The sequence below is a fragment of the Artibeus jamaicensis genome, unplaced genomic scaffold (genome assembly GCF_021234435.1).
Source record: "Artibeus jamaicensis isolate MK-2021 breed Jamaican fruit bat unplaced genomic scaffold, CSHL_Jam_final contig_497, whole genome shotgun sequence".
NCBI classification, from domain to species: domain Eukaryota; kingdom Metazoa; phylum Chordata; class Mammalia; order Chiroptera; family Phyllostomidae; genus Artibeus; species Artibeus jamaicensis.
Genome location: NW_026521863.1, coordinates 4602624 through 4629279, shown reverse-complemented (window position 1 = coordinate 4629279; position 26656 = coordinate 4602624). Strand labels below are relative to the sequence as shown.

Genomic DNA, 26656 nt, shown 5'->3' with positions numbered 1-26656 from the left:
GGAAGAACCTCTGGCCTCCGCCACCTGCCCAGATCCGGAGCTGTCGGCGCCTTCCCAGCCCCGCCCCCAGCCCCTGGCTGCCACCTCCTCCGGAAGGGTGGGAGGGTGGCAGCTGTGGGAAGCATGGAGGTTCTAGGGAAAACCAGTAATTGAGCAACTGTTGGACACTGTGCTCGAGTGCCCAGTGCCCGCCCCCTCCCCCCCCCCCCAGGGAGGCAGAGCTGGGCACCTAAATGGAAGTCCTACAAGGAAGTGACAGTGATGTGGGGGGGTGAATGCCTGGGGTCACTGCTGGGGAAGCGCCTGCCTCCGCCAAGGCCTCCCGAGTCTCCCCCCTGCCTGGAAGGTGGCTGGTTTATCGGGACCCAGGCTGGGGCCACCAGGAGCCTGGTCACCAGTGAAGGTGATGTGGGAAGCTTTGGAAAACCTTTGCTCACCCAAAACCCCAGGCGCCCTGGGAGAGCGATAAGGCCGTCTGGGAAAAGCAAACAGCAGGATAGTCACAAGGACTGGGACTAGCACCCCCGCTGATAGAACTAATTTTCACATTTAGCCTTTGTACTCTGCTTCCGCCCCGTAGATAGACCTGATTACCGCATTCCGCTTCTGTATCCCGCTTCGCCACGTAGACAGGAAGACCCCTAGGCTATATAAACCCCAAGAATCCTTTGTTTGGGGCTCAGAATTTGGAGACTGACTCCTCTGGGCCTGTGCACGTTAATAAACCTCGTACTCCAGAATCCCTCCGTGTCTGGTTGCTTAGTTTTCCTATAACATGTGGTTTCCTGACCGGGAAGCGACCCTACACAAATTCGGGCGACTTGCTGCCGACTGGATAAGCGGGGAGGCAGCCAGAGGTCCAACTGGGGAAGCGGGGGTGCGCGTGCCCTGAGATTTCTCAGACCCCGTCCGGTTGGGGCAATGGCCGCCGGCCCGCACTCCAGGCGGGAAGCGAGGGTTTTGGACTACGACCTGACCCGAGACCAGAGGCGCTAAATTGGTAAGAGACCCGGGGACTTGACCCGAGACCAGAGAGAGGCTGATCACCTCAAATCAGAAATTTGGGTCAGATTCATGCTGAGTCTGACCACTTGACCCTCACTTGGGGAGGGATTGTTTAAACTTGGAGTGCTTGAGAGTGAAAGTGTGAGTGACTGTGTTTGTGGCTCCACGAGCTGGTCCTACGGAGCAAGAGTGGGCCCTAACCTGTGGTTCCTGTGTCAGGTCATACGGCATAACGGTTGGCAGCTAACCCCGAATTCTGCTGGGGCAACCTTAGCCAAGACCGACTTCGTCCCGCGAGGGAGCAGGCCAGGCGGGCGAGCGAGTGAAACCCCCTTCCCTTTGTTTGTCTGCGTCGTTCTGGGAGGATCACCATGGGCAGGGGACCTTCCACTGTGTTAGATTGCATGCTGCAAAACTGACTGATTCCGGGGCCAGGAACCGAGCATAGATGCCGGTCAGAGGTCTTTTGCACCTCTGAGTAGCCAACATTTGGAGTAGGCTGGCCCCCTGAAGGAACACTAAACTTAGGTATAATTAGGACAGTCCACCTCATAGTAACAGGCAAGCCAGGACACCCCAATCAGTGTGTCTATATAGACCACTGGCAGGAATTAGTGCAGGACATGCTGTCAGGGTGCAGGTCAGAAGCCTAAGACAGTGGGAAAGGCTGGCGGTAGGCGAAAAGTGGTGCAATCCAGTGTTTTAGTCGCCCAGTCAAGAGGAACACGCTGCCCCCCATTTTCAAAGGAGAGCCAGAGGAAGAGCTGCCTATCAGGCTGCCTCTCCTATATGCTCTGGAAACTCTCGGGCAGACCTGGGGAAGCAAAGACCCTCATCTGCCACCAAGATTCCGGCTCCTGCTGGTCTCTGGCGGCAGAGTAGAGACCCCAAAGGGGTCGGCCTCTAAAATATGCCCCAGTATAACAGAGCAGTGAGGCAGCAGGCAGTGACCCCCGCCCTCTGCTGGAGGAACAGGAGGTGGCTGAGGCCCACATGGCCCCCTGCACCTGGTCCTACTAAAGGGGTTGCCAGGGAGACAAGCAGGGCTGCCCCAGCCAAGCCCCGTGATTGAGCCAGGAGCGAGCTGTGAAGACCTCCTGGGCCTGTGCTGGCGGCCCTGGCAGTGGGTCCTTTAGTAAACCAGATACCTCCCGGGAGCAGGGAGCCACCAGATTGCCTAAGAAAAGAAACAGACTGGCACACTGGCGCATGGAACGAGACCAGTGCGCCTACTGCAGAGAGAAGGGGTACTAGAAAAGAGAGTGCCCCAAAAGGAAAGAAGAAAAGCCCACTGACGGGCGACAAAGACCAGGGTTACAGGCGCCTACAGTCCTCAGGTTAGCTGGCTTAGACCCAGACCAGACTGCCACAGGGCTTCAGAAACTCTCCCACTCCCCTTGGAGAGGCCCTGGCCAGAGATCTAAAATCATTTACCAAGAAGGAGACTGACCCAGTGTTATCGGTGTGTAGATAACCTCCTTTCAGCCACATCAGCCTGAGACTGGTGCTGAGAGGGCTCTTGCCAGCTGTTTAAACTGCTAATGAAGACAGGGTGTTGGGTGCCCATGAAGAAGGGGTGCAGGTCGGGGCAGGGTGGGCACACTGTGTGCTGACCCCAGAGCTCGGGAAAGGTGGAGCACATGGACCGGACCCTCGGGGAACCTCTGGCTGGGTTCCACTGGGAGGCTAGACTGCCTTGGAGTGATTTGCTGCCGCTGGCGCTGCTTAGGGTTGGGAGTGCCCCTAGCCCTTCGGGCTGTGCCTCATGTGAATTAGTCTTTAGGAGACCTCCTCCCATTCTCAGAATAGATAATGGGGGACCCCAGACAGCAGTAACTCGCGTAGTGACACTGCTTTCTAGAGAGGTGAGGCCCACTATGGCTTCTCCTGCCCTGCAAGTGGGAGAAGTCTCTACCATAGATTTGCAGCCTATGCAAGTAGGCTCTGCTCACCCACCGCAGCAGGGATTGCCGGGAGCTGCTTTGGCTCCTGAAAATGGAGCCGCAGGGCCCCCACCTTCAGAGGTGGGTGGGACCTCTGCCCCGCCTCCACTGGTGACTGCAGCCTCAGTAAATGACCCCAATGGGTGGAGGGTGGCTTTGTGGTGCCTCCACACCCACAGGTGGAAGGGGCCTTGGGGGCTTCCAGGGTTCCTGAAACTGGAGCCCTGGGACCTCCGCAGGTGGGCGGAACCAGAGTCGGGGTACTGCCATTGTAAGTAAAATAGATGAGCCACGTGAGTGCCCCAGCTGGAGGACAGAGCATGCACGGGCTTTGCCATCTTGGACCTGGATAAGGCTTCTCTTTAGATTATAGGCTGCATGCTACTGCTGTGTGGGCACTGCAGCAGTCAGGTTCTCTGTGTAACTAGTTGTAATAGTAATGGCTCTGGTTTTGAAAGTCATGAACTGAGGTCCAAGAGTGACCACCTGATTTATAGGATATTTACAATGTCTAAGCTTCAGAAAAGTGCAAAATGCGAATCTAGGGACTTTTAGCAGAAGATACCTAAAATGCTAGGGACTTTTAGCTGCCACATACTGAGTTTAAGCACTGAGTTTAAGTATAGTCTTTCCCAGTCTGGGAAAGGAACCAAGATTAAAAGAGAATGATGATTAAATCTAGATGAGTAGAAATATATATAAAAGATATGAAAGTTTTAAACCTAGAGTAAAGGAAACCTCAACTATTTGTTTTCTGGTTTTGTGGAAAAAGAGCGAATTTCTCTGCCACTGGTTATTTCTGATCGGAAACCCTGTATACCTGAAGACCTAGAAAAGGTCACTGTAGCCGGTTGGAGAGGATGCCTTTGTCACCCGGGACCCAGGAAGGGTCATTTGGGGCTGATAAGTATTTCAGCCTGAGGCAAAGCAGCATGTCTCTGCCATGAGACCGGGCCTGAAGGAGCACGTCTCTGTAAGGCACCAGTGGATGCATTGGTGCAAGAGAATGCCTCTACCTGTGTATTGTTTCAGAACTCTGTGTTTTGGGTTTTGCTCTATATCTACTCTGAGAAAAGAAATGGAAGATTCCAGAAAAGTTTGAAACTTCATACTCTGTAAGAAAATAAACAATAGAAAGTATAAGATTTATAAATAAAAAATATATGAAAAAATGTAAAAGTTTTAAAAATATTACAGAAAGTCTGTAAAAAGCTGTGCAAATAGAAAAAAGTATATAAAAGATTATGAAAATTTGCAAATGTTTTAGAAAATAATTATATAAAATTAATAATAAAAATATAAAGCATAGAGATGCAATTTTAGTTGGTATCAGAAGGAAAAGGATTTTCCATCACGCTTTGTATTTTTCTCCCTACCTGATCCCTCCAGAATTTGGCACTCTGAAGCAGTGAATGATAACATAAGGTTTCTTTGCCTAAAACCAGTAAGACCAGTTATTAATAGTAGTTTTGTTAACCAGGACTTTGACTAGAATGTCGTGCCTGAAAGAGGCATATATAGGTTCTGGTCATTACCAGAAAGCCCTGAGGAACTGGGATTGACCTGTGAAGCTAGTGAAAGCCCATGAGAAAAGCCTGGTACTTTGGTTGGTTGTGCGGTTCATACCAGTCTTTCCAGGGAAGGAAGGAAGGTTGCTTTCCTGAAAGATAGCTAAAAAGGGACCTGTAGGCACAATAGAGGCTCAAAGATTTGAGTGAAACGACTGGTACAGGTGAAGCCAGATGGCAGATGTGTGGCTCTGCTTCTGTGCCCTGAGGGGAGGACTGAGAAGTCAATCTGAAGGTTCCCTGTGTAAGTTCCAGCAAAGCAGACTTAAGGATCAAAAGTGATCCAGGCTGCTCTTGGTGTGTTTATGCAAATGCACAGCCAAAATCAAAAGTGGGACCCAAAATAGTCCCTGTAATAACAGTGAGAGTGATCTTAAGGAAAAAAATTGTAGTTCAAAGAAAATCACAATGCTCAGTATTGGACATCAGAATGATGCAGCTAACTGTCTTGAAAGTTTGTTTTCATTAAAGAATTGAAACCAGGTTTGTGATATCACTAAAAATGTACAATTTACAGGTGCAGAGAACCTTGCAATGGAATGTCTTCCCAAAAGACAGTCTCATAGATGCAGAGACTGGTTTGGAGATTGTTGTGTGAATTAACCTGTATGTTCTTCTGTTTTCATAGGGTGTGTGCCTATGACCTGCCTATGCCTATGAGTAATTAGTAACAATATAAGCCTCACTTAAGAAGCCCATCTTCATCATCGCCCTCCTGAAAATCAACAGTTTAGTTAAACTAAGTAATTAAGTTAATAAAAGGTTAGGGCAGTCTGTGGGCTTCACTTTAGAACTGATTTTCCCCTTTCTGCCTTGATAGCTTGGACAGAAAGGGCTCAAAAATCTGAAAGGAGGGAAATCTTAATGTATTCCCCTCAGCCCAAATGAAATATTATAGGCCACAAGAGTCTTGGATAGGTATAGCATGCCTTGTGCACCCTCCACTAGATAAGCCATTCTTTATTGAAGTGTTTGCCTTTGTCAATAGTTATAATTTAATTGTACTTCCAATTTCTTGGTTAATCTGTCACCTCCAGAATACAATCTGACCAGTATGCCAACAGTCCAGTAATGCCAGCCTTTGGACACCAAGCCTGTGACGTCCAGGTGACAGCCAACTGACCAGGACCCTGTAAGGTCTTTCCTCTTACAGGAAGGACTCCCTCCGTTCGGCACCCCCCCTTTTCAGGGCACCCCTGACCCAGCGGTAGGTAGGACAGCATCCATTTCCAGCCAGAAGAAGTCACACGAAGATGAGACCTTCGTCCATTTTCCTTTATATGATTATAAAGTGGGTGTAAATCTAAAAGGAAGAATATTGATACAGGGTGCAGCCAAGGGGGGGCCCCCGGAAAAGATTTAGGGTAGGGTCCGGAGTTTAAGGTGTCCAAGAAATATTAAGATGTCCTCACCCCCCCAGGGGGAAGAGACGAATGGAGCAGGGCCATTGAGAGCTGTTTTGCATAGCAACGGTTTTGCCCCTGGCCTCTAGAGTAATTATTTGACATGTCTGTGGCCTTTGGCTAATTTCATAGATGTGTTGAATAGTATGGCCAGGCTTAGAGCTGGGGGAATGAAGTCACTTACCCAAGATGTAACTAAGAGCAGAGCCCCTAAGGAGAGAGGCCTGTATAAAAACTTTAAAAAGATCGGCTCCAGGACATGAGAGGATAACTACCCAGGTGAAAGAAGGAGCCACACAGTTTAAGGCAAAGTGAGGACCCCTGCAACTTTAATAAAAGAAGCCCACACAATTTTGGGGGCCTCCTTTGGTCGAGTGGCCTAGAAAGCAAGAGAGACTTTGACTAGAACTTAGTACAAAAGAACTCTTGCCAGTAGACCGTGAAAGAATGCCACATAACTTTAGATTAACTAGAGATCCTGCCTGATTCAGCTGACGGTGCCAGCGACCTGAAACACAGATGTGTACTCTTTCCTGATTTATAGTACCCGGAGTTGGGACAGTGCGAGTAGGGAGCAAAGACATGAAAGTATTTTAAGTTGAAAAACTTGGTTTCTGACTGCTCTTTTACAATAATAGAACTGGAATTATAAGCGATAGCAAGGGAAATACCTGGTCTTTACGCCATCTATATTCTTTTTGTTCTAAATCTTTGCTTGCTTTGTTAGAACTAGGTAAGTAGTTCTACAGAGAAATATATAATCGTCCAAAAGAAGAAAAAGGCCTCAGAACCCCTCCCTAATAATAGATCACAAGAGAAGAAAAATGATGAGAAAAGAAACCTCATCAGTACTCTGAATCCAGGAAAAGAAAGGACTTGTTTATTCCTACAAGAATATTGTTACGCTAAAACAAGCACTAGTGTTGTTTAGCATAAAAGGGGGGAATGATGTGGGAAGCTTTGGAAAACCTTTGTTCACCCAAAACCCCAGGCGCCCTGGGAGAGCGATAAGGCCGTCTGGGAAAAGCAAACAGCAGGATAGTCACTAGGACTGGGACTAGCACCCCCGCTGATAGAACTAATTTTCACATTTAGCCTTTGTACTTTGCTTCTGCCCCGTAGATAGACCTGATTACCGCATTCCGCTTCTGTATCCCGCTTTGCCACGTAGACAGGAAGACCCCTAGGCTATATAAACCCCAAGAATCCTTTGTTCGGGGCTCAGAATTTGGAGACTGACTCCTCTGGGCCCGTGCACGTTAATAAACCTCGTACCCCAGAATCCCTCGGTGTCTGGTTGCTTCGTTTTCCTATAACAAAGGGGTGCAGGGCCTTAGACCTCATGCACTGACACTGGGTTCCTGAGGTCACTGTGGCAGGAGGCGGGGCCTTTGGGAGGTGATTAGGCCAGGAGGGTGAAGTATAGGGACCATCTTTAAAGTAACTTCCTAAAGTCTGTGCTAAACCTCCCAAGTGTGCAGTGTAACCAGTTCAACCACCTTTCCCCTTGGTCTGCAACATCCTTCTCTTTGAAGTAATTGGCAACATTCTTCCCTTTGTTATTGGTAAAAGGTAATCACCTGCAGTGATCCTGTGCATAGTAAATGAAGACCATCCTCCATTTAATGTGCCCAGAAAAGCAATAAAAGCCTATCCAGGCGGGGGTCGGGGCCCTCTCTCACTTAGAGAGTGGCCGTGCCGTCCCCTTTTCTCCGCAGGACTCTGCAGTCCATGTGAATTTGCTTCTCGCAGCCACGACACATGGATCCTGCCAGTCTGGGTCCACATCGGTGGAGCCTTATGGTCAGGGTTAGTGCCCTTAGTCCTGAGACCCAGAGAGCCCCCTCCCTCTGTCCACTGAGTGAGGACACAGCAGCCTGGACGAGGGCTGGGACCAGAACCAGACTGAGCTGTCACCCTGAGCTCGGACTCCTAGACCCCGCCTCCAGAGCTGTGAGACCCCCCTGCCCTGGCTGAGTCCCACCCAGAGCCACCTGGACCTGGCCTCCTGGGACCCTGCACGCCCCAAGGCAGCCCACTTTAAAATTTTCACCGAGTGGCTCCTGTGTGACCCTTCTGATCCCGCAAACTGCAGGCTGCAAGCCGAGAAGCTTTAAGCTACAAGTGAGGAGTTAAAGTAGGACGGCTCTGGGGAGAGGTGTGCGGATGTGAGAGCGTCCAAACCTGTAGAGAAGTTTTATAGAACCGAGCCAAACAGGACGCACCTGGAAGCAAGATTCCCAGAGACAGAAAATGCCTCGAAGAATGGCGGTTTGCCGCAGCTTCTACGCCTTTGGAATTAAGGGGGGAAGGGAAGGAAGTTCACGGGGAGGTGGGAGAGAGTGGGCGGGGCTGGGATGACAGGATTATCCCATGTAACGCATCACATGCTCACGAGGGCAGGGGGGTCACACTCATTTTCACCGGGGGCCATGCCAGCCTCTCAGTGGCCTTCAAAGAGTCGAATGTGACTTCAGGACTGTGTCTATGTAACTACTAAACTAGGGGCAAGGAGCTTGGCGCTGCCACCGGGTAGGAACAAGGTGCCGGGCCGGATTCTGCCCGTGGGCCTTGGGTTTGCCACCTGTGCGCTACAGGGCGGTTATTCCAAAGGTGCGTTAACCTAGTTGCCTAGATACGAACAGCAGGCAGGGCCCGCGTGGGGCAAACACCAACCTCTCCCTGGACGTTGGAGCTCTGGGGCCTGAGCACCTGCACGACCTGCCCCGTTAGGGGTTTATGGTCCACTCCCCGGTGAACCCCTTTCTCGTCCCCAGGTGGCTCTGGGGTTAGAGGTTCAACCCGGGATGGAGTTGATCTGGGAACCGCTCTGGTCCCTCAGGATCAGGGGAGGGTGCAAACGGTTCCCCCACGTGGACCTGTAATGCCAGGTTTGCTCCACCTAGAGGCTGGCCCTGTGCTTGGAAACGACGCCGTCCTGCAGGAGAGGGTGTTTGAATGCGGGTTGGGGAGAGTGGGTTTCTTTTTAGGTATGTCGCGGCTTGAACAAGAATACAAGGTCGCTCACCTCTCCTGGCGCCCACCACCCCTCCTGCACTTGGCAGACACTTCACTTGTGCACCAAAGGGAAGTGAGGTTTAAAGGGAACCACTGCAGCAAGCTTGGCAGGCACCAAGATCTGGGGCCTGTGAGGTCCCAGACCCACCGAGGCCCCCCGGAAAACGGGGCGGGCCCGAAGCAACAGCACTTCCCTCCCAGAGGCCGATTCACGCCAGGGCAGTGGTTGTGCCTACGGGGAAGAGCCAGCCTCCGGGTCTGTTCCCAGGGAACGGGCGGCCGTCCTGGCCCTGGTGGAGAGAGGACCTGGCTGCCAGCCCCCAGCCTTGAAGGGAGAGCTGGGAGACATGGGTACATCACATCCTTTTCCAGACCTTGATTTAACTAACCTAAGAACTAGGTGGCTGCTTGGGGAACCCCTTCCAAATTGAACGCTGTCATTTTAATGCGAATGTAGTTGAGAGAGAAACATCCTGAGACCATTGGAAGGAAAGGAGCCCCTTCACTGAAGCCCAGGGCTCGGTGCGCAGTGACCGCGCCCCACCTGCCCCCACGCAGGTGCGCCAGTGGACGGCAAGCCCCTTTGCCTTTAGGGGCTACAGGCTGCACTTGCTGCTGGTTTTTGTGGCTCTTTACAAAGGGATTCATTTCTTAGACTTTTCTGGGCATGGTTTTCTTTTTGCAAATAGTGACACTTTTACATCACCTAAACCAGCGATTTTCAACCATTTTCATTTCACAACACCCATAAACTAATTACTAAAATTCTGTGGCACACCAAAATATATATGAGAGTTTTTGATCTGACAAAAAAAATGTATCATTTTGATTCATTCTCACCAGGCGGCTGCCGTTGTGTTGGCTGTTGTCATTTTTCTATTTGACAAATCTGGGGAGGAGACCTCAGTGCCCCAGACTGAACAGTCAGGTGTTGCACGTTTTAGGGATTCTGGCAGCTCACCTGCTGAGCATTGCCGCCCTCGTGAAACCAGCACGAGGAAAACGCCGCCTCGTGAGCGAACCAGCGGGGAAGAACTCACACTGTGTTTCCCTCTGGGCCCAGGCGCCCAGCAGCATGGGACCCTGAGAACTGGAACCGCGGTAAAAAGGTGGGCGCTCACAGCCCCAGCCCTCAGCGGCCACCCCGGAAGCACACATCCCCTAGTGCCACCTCGGCCTCCTGCAAACAGTCTGAGCTCGAGGCCCAGGTGTTCACACAGCCACCTGTCCTGCTGACAGGTGACTAGTCCCTGCTTACTAGTGTTGGGGGAGACTGGACAGCTGTGCCCAGAACCATCCGGAAAAGAGGCCTGATGTGCATGTTCTGGGAGCAGCATGGCAAAGGCATCATGGGAAAGTCGCTCCTGTGGGAAAGACAGAAGCTGACAGAGTCTCGGAGCTCCCTGCGGAAGTACCCTCACGAGAGCGCCTCTGCTCCGTCTGGTCGTGGCAACTTGGACCAAGGTCCCGAAACATTCTCGAGCGAGGTCTCGAGTTCTCATTCCCCTGTGGAGGAGGCCCAGGCAGCCTGGGTGTCTGGAAGTTGGGGAGGGGACAGCAGAATGGCTGAATGTCTTTGGTTCTAGACAATGAGCCGGTTTGGGGCTAATGTGTATGATGGACCAGAACTCAGTGTTTCCTGGGCGGTGAGACCTGGCGATGAAACGCCTTCCTCACCGGGCGGAAGCCACACCTGCCTCCTTCCGTCAGATTGGGCCATCGGGCCCAGCACAGTCAGGCTCCCTCTGCCCCGCACACGTCTTGAAGGAGAGAACCCAGTGAAAGGCAAGGCCGTGCTCAGAGGAAGGAAAGAGAATGGGGGGCCCTGGGCCACCCCAGGCAGGGGGTGGGGCGGGTGGGCACTGCAGAGACAGAACCGGCCAGGCTGCACCTCCTGAGTGCCTTCCTGCTTATGCTCGCGATGCTTTGAGACCACACGGGCAACAGGGTTGCAGACCTAGGAGCCAGCAAGGCCTGTGCGCCCCTGAAGGGAACGCCCCGCCCCCAAGAATGCGCTGCTTTAGGAGAGAGGCAGGCAGACGGCCAGGGGCCGCTGGGCCATCGTGTCCTTTGTTCACCAAACCCGTCAAATGCTTGCGTGCTTTCTGTGGTGCCCCTTAAAACATACTTTGCCCTCTTCCCTGTTGCTGAGGAGAAGGTCCGCTCCAGGGCCGTTACTACCGGGGGTATGAGACCTCGCCCCCGCAGGGACAGCCCGCTGCAACCAACTCCCGAGGCCCGCACCGCACACGCACTCTGCCCCCCCAGGTGGGTGCCTGGAGCCCGCAGAACCGCCGCGCAGCTCTGACCTTCTCCTGGTAGAGCCTGTGAAGCCAGGCTGCGCACTCCTCCTCGTCTTCGGGGACGTCTTCCAGGGGGATCCGCCTGCAAGGCAGAGAGCAGAGCTGGCGGGAGCCCGGGGCCAGGCCCCCTGAGCGTGACTTCAAAACAACCACGCCGCGGACTTGCGGCCTCTGCAGGTGGCTGGGTCATGAGGCTGTGAAGAGGGTAGTTCAGCTGCCAGGAGAGGGGGAGCCCCCATCTGTATGGGGGAACCCAGGCGGGAGTGAAATCCTGGCCCAGGGCAGAAGGACCGAGCAGGCTCCACCCCCTTCCCTCCTCCCACCCCCGCCACGGAGAGGCCCATCAAGGGCAGCTGCCTCAGTTTCCACACGAGACAGCCTGGGGAGCACAGAGTCCAGCTGAGAAGGTGCTGGTACTTTCCCCTGCCAGGTAACGAGCCGACGCTAAGGACCAGGTGTCCCCCATCAGTGACCCAGAGCCTCTCAGGCAGCGCTGGGGCAGACTCTAGGAGGCTTTCGCAGAGTGCAAGGACCCGGTGTGTGTCCTTTCGGACGCTCGAGACAGCCTTTGGCGGTGCTGGCAAGGGCTGAGGTGTGGGTGTGTCCAAGAGCGGCCAGGACAGGGCTGCAGGGCCCCTCCCTGGCTTGCACCTGAGCGCCGAGGGGGACGGGGCCTGAGCAGGGCCTGGTGGAGCAGAGGTCCCCCTGCACACTGACTGCTCGAGGTTCCCCCAAACACCCTGGCCCTGCTGGCCCCCCGAGTGGAGTTCCTGCCGGGTGTTGTCGGAACCCAGGGGGCAGCCTCCTTTAGGAAGGTGGGTGCATTTCCTGTCCCCGGGCCTTACGCACAGTGATAGGGCAGACAGTTGACTGTGGCATCGATGGAGAAAACAATGATAATTATGCTGCTTCTTTCTTGTTTTTAAGGGAGAACCAGAGTTGCTTCGGGGTAGAAAACCATTTAACTTGGGCTGCTGTCCGTCAGTGCAAGGTCCAGGCTTTTCCCACAGCCTGGGTGGGTGACCAGCCCCTGAATTTTCCTTACGCTGTGTTGTCACTTAGCACTTCTGAGGTCTTAAAAAAAAATCGGGGTATTAGTGACTTCTGCCAAGATGGAGGCATAGGTGGAGACGTCGTGCTTCCTCAAATAACCAAGTTTAGAGACAACTAAGTAATAGCAATAGAAAACATAGCCAGAACACAGAAAATTGAACTTTTCAGAAGTCTGATAACAAATTCTTCAGCCTGACCAAGTCATAATCCAGCAACCTAAGTGGCCCTGCCCCAGTGAACAACCTAAGGCTCTGCTCTTCACCCAGCTGTGAGAAACAGCTGAGGGGGCCGCCATTTCCCCACTCTGACCACGCCCCCACATACAGCGTCATAATCCAGCGACCTGGGAGTCCAAGGCTCCGCTCCTCATACTAATGGGCGCAAACAGACCAAAAATGGCTCAAGAAGATCTCAAAGCCCAAGAGACTATAAATCTAAGCTATGAAGAAATAGCAAAACTCTCAGCCCTGGCTGGTGTAGCTCAGTGGATTGAGCACAGGCCTGTGAACCAGACAATCGTGGTTCGATTCCCAGTCAGGGCACATACTGGGGTTGCAGGCTGGTTCCCTGCAGGCCAGTTCCCAGCAGGGGACGCACGAAAGGCAACCATACACTGATGTTTCTCTCCCTTTCTCCTTCCCCCCTTCCCCTCTAAAGATAAATAAATAAAATCTTAAAACAAACAAACAAAAATCTCTCAGATGCACAGTTTAAAACACTGGTGATCAGGATCCTCGTGATCAGTATCCTCACAGAACTGGTTTATTATAGCCACAAATTAGACAAACATATGAAGGCAAAACTAATTGAATGGAATTACATAGGAAACCAATAGCAATGAAAAGGAAACTGGGACTCAAATCAATGGAGTGGACCAGAAGAAAGCAAATAATGGCCAAACAGAAAAGAGTCAAGAAGCAAGAATTCAAAAAAATGAGGAGAGTCTTAGGAACCTCCAGGACATCTGTAAATGCTCCAACATCCGAATTATAGGGGTACCAGAAGGGGGAAGGGAACAGCCACCAGTGGAAAACTTATTTGAACAAATAATAAAGGAGAATGTCCCCAATCTGGCAAAGGAAATAGACTTCCAGGAAATCCAGGAAGCTCAGAGAGTCCCAAAGAAGTTGGACCCAAGAAGAAACACACCAAGGCACATCATCATTACATTAGCCAAGATTAAAATGAAGGAGAGAATCCTAGAAGCAGCAAGAGCTAAGGGGACAGTCACCTACAAAGGAGTTCCCATCAGACTGTCAGCGGATTTCTCAAAAGAGACCTTACAGGCAAGAAGGGGCTGGAAAGAGGTATTCCAAGTCATGAAATCCAAAGACCTACAACCAAGATTGCTCTACCCAGCATTTAGAATGGAAGGACAGATAAAGTGCTTCTCAGATAAGATCAAATCCAAGGAGTTCATCATCACCAAAACCTTATTATATGAAATGTTAAAGGGACTTATCTAAGAAAAAGAAGTTAAAAAAAACATGAACAGTGAAAGGACAACAAACTCACAGTTATTAACAACCACACCTAAAATGAAAGCAAACTAAAAGGACAGCTAGATCAGGAGTGGAAACATAGAAATGAAGATCTCAAGGAGGGTTAGCAACAGGGGAGTGGGAGGAGGAGAAGGGGGGAGAAGATACAGAAAATAAGTAGCATAGATAGTAGATAGAAAATAGATGGGGGGGGCAAGAATAGTATGGGAAATATAGAATCTAAAGAACTTGAGACACATGGACATAAACTAAAGGGGGGTAATGGTGGGGACGGGGGGCAGGGTGGAGGGGAATGAAGGGGGAATAGAACAACTGTAACAGCATAATCAATAAAAAATAAATTAAAAAAAATCATCAGGATGTCACAGAGTACTTGGTCAGCTCTCCAACATTGGGTGTGTCGGGTCATAAAAAAACCCAGTCTGAGTCCTGTCATGTGGGGTGTTAATGTGGGAATGAGTCACCACTGTCTCACTGTCCGGTGCCATCTTCCAGCGGTTTTCAAGGTCAGCCGTTCCTCGAACCGCTGAGCTGGCAGAGAGAACTGGCATGTCCAACACCTTGTGAGGTGTTTCCAACCAAACCCCACCAGCTTGGACTAGACCTCTCGGGCGAGATGCCGCTAGAGCAGCTCTGGGCTTCCAGGCCCCCACGGAAATCGCGCGTGCACGTCTCTGTCCCACCAGGGGTCCAGAAAACAACCCCTTCACACGTGGTCTTCAAATGACCGCAAAGCACCAACTTCTGTTTGCCCAGCCTGGGTGCCATGATCTGGAGGCACTGGCGAGAGAGGACTGGGAGGGGGCAAAGCTCTCCCGAGCGTCCCCACCGGGACACGTGTCTTTCGCGTGCACGGTGCGACTGCAGACGGGGGCTGGGAAGACACTGGGCAGATCTCCCTGGGAGGGGGTGCCGGCCGTCAGAGCCTCGTTCAGGCAGGGATGGGAACTGTCTTTCCCAGGAAGGAAACGCCCCCACTTACCTGACGTATAAATCTGCGTGGTATTTCTTTCCATTCAGGACTCCCAGCAGGGTTGGGTTTTCGTTATTTCTGAAATTGAGTGTACAGTCATATACAGCTGAAACTATAAAAAAATAAAACAAATACAAAGCAGTATAGAGCGTGTGCACCGAGGCTGGTTCTGTAGACACACACATTGGAAAACAAGCGTCAAGTGCTAGCAGGTCACGGTGGAGCCTGGGTGACGGTCTCTCCTCCGTGCTGTTCTGCCCTTGACCCAGTGCCCTGGTCGAGCACGCCCCCCTGTGTAGCCAGAAAAGCACACCAGGACTTAGGGCCAGAACCAGGGCGTTGCTGAGGTCAGGGGAGTGGGAGGCAGCCTCCAATGTCCCACCTGGGTGTCCAACAGCACACACCAGTGTTTAAACGGGCCAACAGTGAGGCCCGTCGGTCGGAGGTGTGCTAAGGGCTTGTCTGAGCCATGGCAGCACAGCCCTGAGGGGCACTTTTCCCCGAGAAAAGCAGGGCGGCGAGGCCCGGCAGAAGGGTGCTGGGCATTCTTAAGGCACGGAGCTCTGCTCCCTCGACATGTAGCTGAGAAACGAACATGAGGACTTTACCACTTGGGGTGGGCAATGCCCCAGAAGGCCACTCACTGTCCACACCACAGCATCGGACCCCAACCCCTGAGCATGGGGGGCCCCCAGGGACACAGAGGAGGCCTGCGGGCCAGGCCAAAGCCCTGTTCGACCACTGCGTCTCTTCTCTCTGGGGTAGCGCCCAGCTGCCCCTACACCCAGCCAGACACCAGGAGGGCTGTGGGGGCGGCTGAGCTGCCCCGGACCCCCAGCTCTGCCCTTCTGGCCCCTTTGGAGAGGAGGGATGAGGGACTTTGGGAGGACAGCCGGTCCCCTGGCAGGAAGAGAACGAAGAATGGCACCTCTGACCTGAAGGGACAGGTTGAGCAGCAGTTATGGTTGCTACTTTCTTTCTCACCTACAGTGACTTAGGGCTCCAAACTCAAGAGGGCCAGCGGCTACACATGACCAGGTCACAGAGTTCATCATCTGGGGGTAGTGGTGCCAGCAGATGAGCAGGAAATGCAAACAAGACAGCATGTGGGGCCACAGTGGACCCAGGAGACGCCTGGCTTCCCCAAGGTGCACAGCCATGCAGTACCGGTGCTGAGCAGTGGAGGGCAGTGTTGCCTCTGTGAGTGTGAGCATCTGCATGTGCTAGGCAGGCAAGCAGTGGCCACACCTCCCACGCAGGTGCCTGGCCCCTGGCTAACCAGGTGTGCACGTGCTCCTGGGGTTGGCTGGCGAAGAAGCCCCACCAGGGACCCAGCAGTGCCTGTCGGGTGTGGGCTCGTTCTCCTTGCTGCAGTGAGGCGCCGGGCCCGGGGTCTTCCTTACCTACATTTCTCAGACTCCTCACAGTGACTGCGAAGCCCTTGGTGCGCGGCAGCAGGTGGTGCTTGAGGCTGGGCAGCCCCTTGGCCTGGGCCACCTGCATGCTGATCTGGTGCTTCTTCTCCGTGAACCGCGTGCCCTCGCAGTGAATCAGGAACTGCAGGGACAGGCCAGGGTCACGCAGTGTCCCGGTCCCACACGCCCTCCCCCATCGCATGCCCGAGCCACACGTGTTCCCGGGGAAGCCTCTGGGGCGTGGCCAGAGCGGGATGACTGACAGCTGTGCCTGTCCTCTGCCCACAGCTCAGCGCAGGACATCTGGCTCCCCAGTGTGTGTGTGTGTGTGTGTGAGTGTGAGTGTGCGTGGATGTGACAAGAGCACCCTGGGTAGGCGCATGGACCACTAGGTGCAGGGGTGGTGGGGGCCTTACGTACGAAGTACTTCTCGGGGTAATCCCGGAGGTGCAGCAGGCTCCTGGAGACAGTCTTGCGGTCCTGCTCCCACTTGCGGGTGCAGAAGACCATCTCTGTGAAGTACCACATCCAGCCGATGATCGGGACGTAGGCCAGCTCCTTCTTGGCCAGGACCTTGGAGCCCTGGAGCAGAGGAGGGGCCCAGGGCAGGGTGTCAGGGAGAGGGCATCATACCGTCCCACTGCCCCAGAAAAAGAGGATGAGCAGTCATTCTAAACGCCTGAGGGGACTGTCCAGAGCCCAGAAAAGCAAGAGGCACTCCCTGCTGGTCAGCCAGAGGTCAAGGTTGTGTCAAGTCAGCCCTGTGGGGCGGGGAGGGTGGGCGTTTGCGTGGGCACCGGGATGGTCAGGAACATTAAGGGTCTCAGTGGTCACCATCGCCTGTGCTCACTGAGCCCATCGTGAGTTGCAAGGGCACTTGACCAGCTCTTCCCATCGACCTCCCTCGACCCCCAGGCCACCTGCATTCTCTACAGGGCCCTCCTTTCAGAGACGAGGGAGTGGGGTGCCAGGTCACCAGGAAGTTCACCACCTGTCCCTTTGCCAGCATCTCCTGAAGGCTGAGGCTGGCCCAAGGCCCAAGGACTTGGCCCACTGGCAGGCTGGTGCCCTGGGCTGCTGGCACGGGCCCCTGGCCAGCTGCGCCAGGCTGCATGGCTGCCCCTAGTCTGGGAAGACCAGGACCCAGTGGGGGCAGGGTGCAGGCGGGGGAGACACAGAAACAGCCTTTTAACAGTGAATTTGGGTTCCAAAATTTTCTCCCCTAATTTTGGAACTGGCCAAGATGCTCTGTGAAATAGCCATCACTGGCCAATGGCACAGGTGACTGAGGTGGTGACATGGACAGTCAGGGTGGCCTGAGCTGGGCTCCTGGTGACAGGTGTGTCTGGTTATGGAACCCACAGGGCCCAGAGGCGAGATCCCTGTCACCTCGGCGATAGTCACAAAGTCCCAGCTCACAGAGGCACAAGGCCACGCCCCCCCACCCTGTGCAGAGGCGAACAGCCATTGTTCTCTTTACCGTTTTTTTTAAATACGTTCCCCAAAGGAGGAAGGACCTTTCAGGGTTAGTGTCTCCATGTTATTTGTACCCCTGACAAATCCAACAGGCGAATTCTCCCGAGAACAAGCCTTACGGTGCCCGTGGGCCAAGGACTCGTCACGCGTGAGGTGAGGGCTTCCCTCACACCAGGCACAGGTGGCCCAACAGAGGCTCAGGGATGTTAAGTGGCTTGTGCAGCATCACACAGCAAACAGCAGGGGAGGCTGAGAAACCAGGCCGCTGGTCTGTCAGAGGCTGACGTCCACGGCCAACGCTGATGACTGTCCCAGGTCAGATGCTGGGCCCCTCCCCAACAGCCATCGTTTCTTCCTCTTTGACCGGACTCCCCATTTTGCTCTAAGGGCAACACGCTCAGTCTGCAGGGTGACCACGAGTGACGTCAGCCCAGGGTCCCCTGGGCCCCTTAACTTAGTGTGGACAGATGAGCCCATTCTGGGCAAGGTGTCTCAGAGGTCACTCGGGGGGTGCAAGCGTTCTGGGGCTTCTGCGAAGGCTTGGATCCCCGAGAAAAGGGGAGATGACCGGGAGGCCTGGCTTGGTTTTCCGCCATGAACATCGTTGCTGAGAACGTCTCGGCTTCACTGGTCGTGTGGCAACCCCAGACGACAGCCCAGAAATGCTGAGGCCATTGGGGCCACCGCTGTGGAGGGACCCGGCTGCAGCCCTGTGGTCCTTTGAGGTCAGGCATGTTCTCAGGGTGGAAGCCCCTGATCCAGGTGCGTGACGTCTTGAGCTGACTGGCGCCTGCAGAAGGTCCAGGACGGGTGGGGCGTCCCCCCCTCAGCCCCTCAGCCCCGCTCTGTCAGCAGGGGTGGCCCCCTGTGCCCTGCTTCCGTCATTCCTGTCACCTCCCTACTTACAACCTTTGAGATGAAAACAAAGCCCAGAGTCTTCACCGATGAACTAGCCCTGCCTCCTTGATAGGTGAAGGCTATTTTTAAAAATTACATATACCTGAACTCACTCCAAAAATAACATGGCACTGTTAAAGTTATAAAAGATGACCTGCCTCATTGCCACGAGGGGACCGCGTGCTCTGAGCCACAGCTGTGGGGCCTGGCGGGGGGCGGCCCTGGAATTTAACACGTGGAAACACGCCAGAGTGCAGAGTTGAGACCCTGACACGTGGGTGTCAAATAGTGTGTAGCTACTGTCACCCCCCGAGGAACCACGTGGCTGAACGTTTCTGAATGCGGCCCGTTCCCTAAGCCGCACTTCCTTCCGCGTGTGGTAATGACAACAGACTGCACCTGTCACAAGCCCGGGAGTGGGCACCGCCGGCCCACTGGCCAACCCCCACGCAGCGCCCACAGGCTGCTGGAAAGAGCTGCTTTAAGGACACACAGAGACCCCGCAAACTCCAACCGGGACAGGGTGGCTCTCATCTCCGTGAGGTGACGTGGGTGGGATCAGGACTCTCCAGGTAAGGACGGCTGTGACAGGGCCGCCACCAGCTGACGCGATGGAACCACGAAGCATCGATGGCGGGTTTGTGTCGTGGTTGGCACCCGGAGGGCACTGCTGTCAGTCCCAGTTCCACGACGCCCCCCCCCCCCCCCCCCCGACTGCTCTGGGGAGACGGCAGGGAGCACAGTCGGGGGCTGAGACCAGTGCCCCGGTCGGCCCCGCATCCAGCTGCTGCCTCCTTCCAAACAGGTGGCCGTTCCTGCAGGGTCACCGGTGCAGCCACGAGTCAGTCACTGGGGTTCACCCGGTTTATTTATTTCTACCAAACACGTAAAATGTCTGGACGGGGTGTCCTAAGTGAAACTCTGAAGACAGGTGAGACTTGAGCGTGAAGCGGGCTGGAACATCCGCAGGTCACCTCTGAATTCCTTCTCGACTCTGAGCTCGAGAGACAGTCGCAGACGTTGAAGCCGGAGACCAGCCGGTGGTCCTTGGGGCCCGGCAAGTCGCCCGCAGCTCAGCCTGTTTGGACGTGTGATACGTGAACCTCAAAACTGTCCTGTCTGTGCCACAGACGGTTACTTATTAAATACCTCCCCCGTGCGGGCGTGTGCCTGGAGCTGGGCACACAGAGATGGGCAGGGTCATCCATGGCCAGAGGGGCTCGAAGTGCAGTGGGAAGAGAGGAACAGCCAGCCATGTCTGTGGCATGTCTCTGCCCCAAACTCGGTGACACAGTAGCTGAACAGACACACTCTCCATCAGGTGGAGGGGTGAGGACGAGCGGCCGAGACTGGAACCTCCTTCACCGTAGTAACTGCAGGAGACCAGACGGGAGCTCCGAGTAACTCACCAGGGGCGTGTGCGCAGCAGAAGGTGACAGACTCAGCTCGTGCCAATGAGGGTCACACAGACGTGGCCCGACTCTGCTTACGCCGCACGCTTTCTTTTTTTTTTTCCAGTGAATTTTTTAATTTATTTTATTTTATTTTTTAAATTTTTTTATTGATTATGCCATTACAGTTGTTCTATTCCCCCCTTCATTCCCCTCCACCCTACCCCCCCATCCCCACCATTACCTCCCCTTTAGTTTATGACCATGTGTCTCCAGTCCTTTAGATTCTATATTTCCCATGCTATTCTTGCCCCCCCCCCATCTATTTTCTATCTACTGTCTATGCTACTTATTTTCTGTACCTTCTCCCCCCTTCTCCTCCTCCCACTCCCCTGTTGCTAACCCTCCTTGAGATCTTCATTTCTATGTTTCACCACACACTTTCTCGTGTGTGAGAAAACACATCTCCCTCTGCTGATGCTGCAGGAGAAAATGCAGGAGACCCAACACCACTCGGCCAGTCTCAAGAGCCGGAAACAAAATGAAGGATGTTCCGCAACTAGTCATGGCCACGGGAGAGTGTGTAACGCAGACAAACAGGAGGTCTCGGGCCCCTGGGTCAGGGCTCCAGAACAAAACAGATGGGAGGTGCTCACTGCCCAGGCCCTGCTCCCTGTCCCTGGATGCAGACCCTGGTGATTCCTTCTGTTCCGAACGGCAGCCCAAGTCCCTCCCTGGGTGGCCCAGGACGAGGGTGACACAGCAGAAGACATGCCAGGGCAGGGTGGGCGGTCAGGCTCCCCAAGTGCAGAGGACAATGGGAGGGCGTTCCTGGCCCAGCACCTCCTTGCCTGTGGGTCTCGAACAGGCAGAGGGGACAGCTGCAGGTGTGACAATGGGGGCTGCGGTGGCGGTGCCAGTGTGGGGGGGTGTAGGAAGAGGGGGAGGAAGCCAGGGCTGTGCTGCTGCAGTGAGCGCCTGGACCACGATGCAGGGGGGACGGGCCTTGCTCCTTAACGGTGCTGCCGGGAGTCAAGGCAGTGAAACGGCAGGGCGGGCCGTCGAGGGTCTGACTCGGGACTTCTCAGTGAAGCCCGAGCCCACGCTTCCCGGTGCCGCTGGAGGGCTGCCCGGTGCCACCCCCGCCCTCCCACTCCCCGCAGCCTGCAGCCAACACGCTCCCCGCATCGTGGCCCGTGGCGACCCCCGCTGTGTGGCAGGCCGAGCACCCTTCCCCACCGTCTTCGTACGAAGGGGACTGTATCTTTCGATCCACCGTTGTGTGTGCATAGGGTCCAGCAGGGGGTCTGCCACAGGGAACACCCCAAGGCACGCCTGTTGGAGAAGTGTTCCGAGGACTCATGACGACTGCTATCATCCTCAGTTCTCCGGTGCCGATGGCATCCCACAGAGCGCCCTCTGCTTAGGGACAGTCACGCTGCTCGCCTCCAGGGACAAAGAAATGCAGCACAAATGCCATCTGTCTCCAGGTGGAGCTGCAGCGGATCCCCTCGGTGGTGCTTCCTGAGCGGGAAACATGTCGGTCTCCCGCTAACCCCGGTGTGGGGTGGCAGGCGGCCCCACGCCTGCCCTGCAAGCCTGCCTCCTGGGGCTCCCACCCGGGGGCTCCTGGACTCTGTTCTTGCTAATGGGGTACGACCCATGCGGTTACTCGAAGGCTGTGGCTTCGGCCCTGGGTGCTTCCTCCTCTCCCGCAGCACACACTGTAGGGGAAGCCAGGCCAGGCACCAGGTCAGGGGGGAACCTGGAGAAGAGGCCCCGAGGGAAGGGGTCCGAGAGCATGCGGCACAGGGGCAGAGCCCCCTCCCCACCCTCACTGGTGAGGCCCGGCCCGGCTGTGCCGGGATCCAGACATCTGGGGCCCGTTGTGCTGCCAACGGAACGGCTCTACGTGGCTTCCCGACGGACTGAGGGAAGCGGCCCAGGTGGCCTGCGGTTAACCAAGCCACACCCACAGCTGGGATGCGGCCGTGCCGGGGCCTGGCGCTGCTTGAAGCCGGGCAAACGTGATCTTCAGTAACCTTCCGGGGCCGCACACCCATGCTCCTGGGATGAAGACGTCGCCCAGGCCGGTTCACTTGGCCGTTTAGTGACACGCTCTCCCTGTCCTTGCGTCTCACTCAGCCCGTCAGGACAGATCCAGTCCGCACTGTGAAGTGACCGGTCGGAGGGGCCCAAAGCCTGCAGGGACCACACGGGCCCTTGGAAACTGACAGGTGACCAACCTTCCGTCATCTCTGGGCCACACTGGGAGGAGAAGAGTGTCTCAGCCCACACGTGACATACACTGCAAAGAAATCTCATCCTAAGTAAATTTGTGATTTTGTGTTGGGCTGCGTGCGTAGGCATCCTGGGCTGCTTGCGGCCCACGGGCCCCAGGCTGGGCCCGGAGAACGTCTGCAGACCTCACTCGCTCGGGCCGTTACCTGTGCAGGAGGATGCCCCGTCAGGAACCCCCCTCCCATCTCGTCTCGCAGAGCAAGCCCTCCTGACCGCGGAGGGGACTCGCCGTCATGCGTTATTTTTGTAAGGAGATGACTCGGGTGACTTGCGTGAAGGTCATTTGAGATACCAGGTGCCGCTGACAGTGACTATAACGAGATGCCCTTTCCATGCCTTCCAAGGGCGGGTCACTTTGGAAAGTGGCCATGCCCTGACCTGACCTCCACTGCTCCTGGAGACACACAGATGGTGAACTGTTCCCTGCCCGTAGTCAGGACATGTCCCTCGGGGTCAGACAGCTTCCCCCCCAGCTGCTGGCCCCGGCAAGGTCCCCTGGTGGCACCTGCTGCCACTCCACATTTTGCTTCAGCAGAATTTGTGCGTCCCCAGCTCGGCCGTCTGTCCAGTGCTTGGGGACCGGGGACAGTGTCTTGTGCGGCCCCTCTCTGCCCTCACCATAGTTCTGCGGTTTTCAGGGCCCCCCAGCTCCGGCGAGCAGGGGAGATGCGTCGTCCTGGACAAAGGGCTGAGGCCTGCCTGCGTTGCACTGCATGGAGCCCCCCGAAAACTGGTCCTCACCCAAGGACAGGCTCCAGGTACGGTGGCCACACACACGCCCCTTGTACACATGGCCTTCGCCGTTAGTTTTTGTCTGAGTAAGCGACCAGGTCCTGGCAACATGGTGTGCCCGTGGGAAGTGAAGGCTGGGGCACAGGCAGGTCGACACCACGGGGTTCGGTTCCGTTCCCGGGAAAGTGCAGGAGTACACCCACGCACACGGACACCAAGTCAGGGCTGGAGAGAAGACACGGAACCGCCTGCCGGTGACCACGGGCAGGAGGCTGGGTCCTTTCCCACAAGTCCTTTCGGTGCCGGCACCACGGGCAGTCCAGGTTGCTAGGAGCCCTGGGGCGGAGTGACTTAGGCTGCAGCTGCACCTCCCGGAAAACTGTAGGGCTGGGCGGCCTTTGGGTGGTTTAACTGCCTAACGACGACCATCGTTTGTCCCACAGACGTTAATGGGATGCGTTTGGTGCAAATGTCCTTCTCTCTGCTTTTGCTCCAAATTGAAAAAAATACACGTCTCACGGGCATTTCGTCCCCCTCAGCCGAGGGTCGTCCCAAACAGGCCTGGCAGACAGGCCCCACCCTCTGCTGCCGACCCGGAGGCTCTTAGGCACTTCGGGGACCAGGTATACTGGCCCCCAGGGCACCTGCCCCTCGGGCTCCGGACCCATCTGCTCGCCAGGCCTTCAGGTTCCTGCACTGTGAACACCCTGGTTTTGTCTGCAGGGGCCGCCAAAGACAAGTGTGGAGAGAGCAGCCCCCTATCTGTCTGTGGGGAGTCATCTCGGAGCCCCAGGCCAAGCCCCACGTAGCTCCTGTTGGCACCCCCAGAGCCCGAGGTGACTTGATTCATTACCAGCACACAGTCCACTGCGGGCCTGCTGATGGTGACCAGGGTCCACTCAGGGGACCGCACCCAAAGGCAGGCGAGGAGTCAAACCAGTTGGAGGGAAACAGAATTTCCTGTTTATTCCGAGTTCTGCTGTTCAGACTCTCCCTGGGGGAACCAACTTTCTGAAGCCCCGGAGATGAAAACCTAGAGGTGAGTGCGGCCTGTTCGCCGCGAAACCAGACCATGGGGGTGGAGAACATGAAGCAGTGTCAGGTGAGATGGACTCGAACCCAAACCTGCAGAGCAGCTGCGGGATCCTGAGCCCACGTTCAACCCTGGCTTTTTAAAAAGCCAGGTGCGCCTTGGCCGAGTGACGGGTGGGGTGGAGTGTTGTCCCTACAGCAAAAGGTTGTGAGTTCGAGTCCTGCCTATGGGAGGCAAAGAATCAATAAAGGATCAATGTTCCCCTCTCACATCTTTTCTTTTTTTTTTTTTGCTTTCTCTAAAAATCAATAAACATATCCTCAGTGAAGATTGAAAAATAAAAACACAGTTAAAATGCAGGGTGTGTATCGCCTGCTCACACACACGCATCTGTAAGGTAAATGGACGGACCACGTGTAAAGTGCCTGGTGCCCAGACACCGCTGAGAGAGTGGACACTGTTGTTGCTCGTGGGGAGAGGCTCACCCTCCTTCCAAGCTGGAGGGAAAAGCAGATGGTCAAATGTTGGGGGCTGGGATAAGCCTGAAACAGGCTGATACAATCCGACCTGAAGGTTATATGCGAAAATCCTCCTCTAAAAATTGGACCATCCTTAAGTTTCTTGGCTCCGCCCCCTATCAAAGCAATGAGAGACAAGCTCAATTTCCCCCCGGACTTTTAACCCAAATCCAGTCCGCGGGTCTTAAAGCATGGAGGCGCCTTCCACAAAAAGGTACCGCAACCACTTCTCTTGCAAAAAATAAGACAAGGCCCAGATGAGCCATACAGTGATTTTATAAGTCGTTTACAGGAATTAGCTGAGAGGCTCTTTGGCGCGGGCGAAAGTAAAAACGCTTTCGTTAAACACTTAGCTTATGAAAATGCCAACCCCACTTGCCAAAATGCCACCCGCCAAGGAGAGCTCTGTGACTATGTTCGCCTCTGCTCCGGCATCTAATCAAACCCAGGGATAAGCCATACTCCCTGAGGGACTTCTCTCTCCTTTCTATTACAGGAAACAGAACGCACCGAATAAACATCATTATACTACTCGGAACACTCCCATACCTAAAGACAGACGGAGGACGAGAAGGACCACCCCAAAACCCCTGCCTCGCCCTATTTGGACAACCCTGCGTCTGTAAAGGAAAAGAACTTTCCGAACACACCCTTTGGGGTGGACTCAACGGAATTCTCCCCTACCCCCTTCCCCTCTTAGGACCTTTAGTTTCTATCACCCTCATCCTCTCCTTTGCCCCCTGGATTCTTAGACGTATAACTAACTTAGTCAAAGACCAACTTAACAGTGTACTAGGAAGACCTATTCAGGTGCACTATCAACAATTAGAAATGCTGGAACATGGAGCGGACTCTGAGCCATACAGCCGCTGGGGTGCTAGCCCACGATTCCTGCCAGGTTCCCCTCCTGCGGGAGCAGCATAACCCTCGAAGATATGCTTCACAGCCAAGTAGCTGTGATAGACACCGCTGGGTGCAAGGCAAAGCACTGCAAGGAGAGGCCTGTACATACGGCCACTTCAAGTCTCCTGAGAGGTAAGCTGACTTGCAAAGAGGTTGGTACCCAACTCCTCTCCTCCCAAAAGGTACCCTAAAGCTCAGAATGAGCCCAGGAGGAGTCTGGCCTCTGCCTCCCCCAGCCGGTTAAAGTCTACCCTATCTACATTCTCCTCGTCCTCAAAGCAATAAAAAGGCAAGTCGGCTTGCATAGAGGTCAGCGCCCCAACCCTCTCCTCCGAAAAGGGTGCTTCAGAGCTCGGGACGAGCTCAGGAGGAGCCAGACCTCTGCCTCCCCTAGCCGGTTAATGTCCACTCCTCACCTTAAAAATAAAAATAAGGGAGGAGATGTTGGGGGGCTGGGATAAGCCTGAAACAGGCTGATACAATCCGACCTGAAGGTTGCGCCTGAATAACAGGATGCTGCGGTTAGGAGCCATGGAACGCCCCCTCCTGGACATGCGGGTGGCACACCAATCAGTGCCTTGATCACGCGCCCGCCATGCACCCCCCCGGCCAATTGCAGGCTAGAGCACGCTTTGAAGCCACCTATCCACTGCACTTCCCTCCACTGCCCTCCTCTATATAACTCCCTCCATTTTGAAATAAAATTTGCAGCTTGATCAGAATCCTTTGTCTTGCTGCCATTCTTCGCGCCTCCTGTCCCATCCCCCTTCATCCGTTACAGGTACATCGGCGGACCCCGTTGACTGCCTCGTGGGCCGAGGCAGTCAAACACATTGGCTCTGGTGGGAACTCCATTAAACGCTGGCAAATTCTGTGTACCCGAAGCAAGAGGCGCACTGCGGTGTGAGCCAGGGAAAGGTGTCAGGAGGGCGAACAAACGGAGCGTCCAACTTACCCCCAGAACCCCGAAGCGCTCGGCCAGGCTCCAGCCGCAGAGGAAGTCGATCTCAAACTTGTGGTTCAGAACGACAATGGCGTTTTCCTTCCCGAACCTGGGGTAGGCCTGGGGGTCCGTGTGGATGACGCACTCGGTGCCCGACCACCACTCCAGCAGCATGACCAGCTCTGCAGGAGACCACAGCAGACACAGGTTTACCCCACGCATCCTCCGTGACGGGGGCGCCCTGCCGGGTGACCCGCTCACCGCCCCCGCCAGACCTCA

General features: G+C 54.8%; 1 protein-coding gene across 2 annotated transcripts in view; it reads right to left on the bottom strand.

Annotated features, from left to right (window-relative positions):
- AGPAT4 (1-acylglycerol-3-phosphate O-acyltransferase 4) overlaps positions 1-26656 on the bottom strand; it is a 90605-nt gene that overhangs the window by 3539 nt on the left and 60410 nt on the right. Inside the window, exons 3-7 of one of the 2 annotated variants that reach the window (XM_037126054.2) lie at positions 26390-26559; positions 16600-16765; positions 16172-16325; positions 14778-14846; positions 11247-11322 (exon numbers count right to left, since the gene is read on the bottom strand). In XM_037126054.2, the coding sequence (XP_036981949.2) occupies positions 11247-11322; positions 14778-14846; positions 16172-16325; positions 16600-16765; positions 26390-26559 (635 nt within the window). Of the gene's footprint in view, positions 1-11246; positions 11323-14777; positions 14881-16171; positions 16326-16599; positions 16766-26389; positions 26560-26656 lie in introns of both variants that reach the window. The other variant, XM_037126053.2, reaches the window with a different exon arrangement.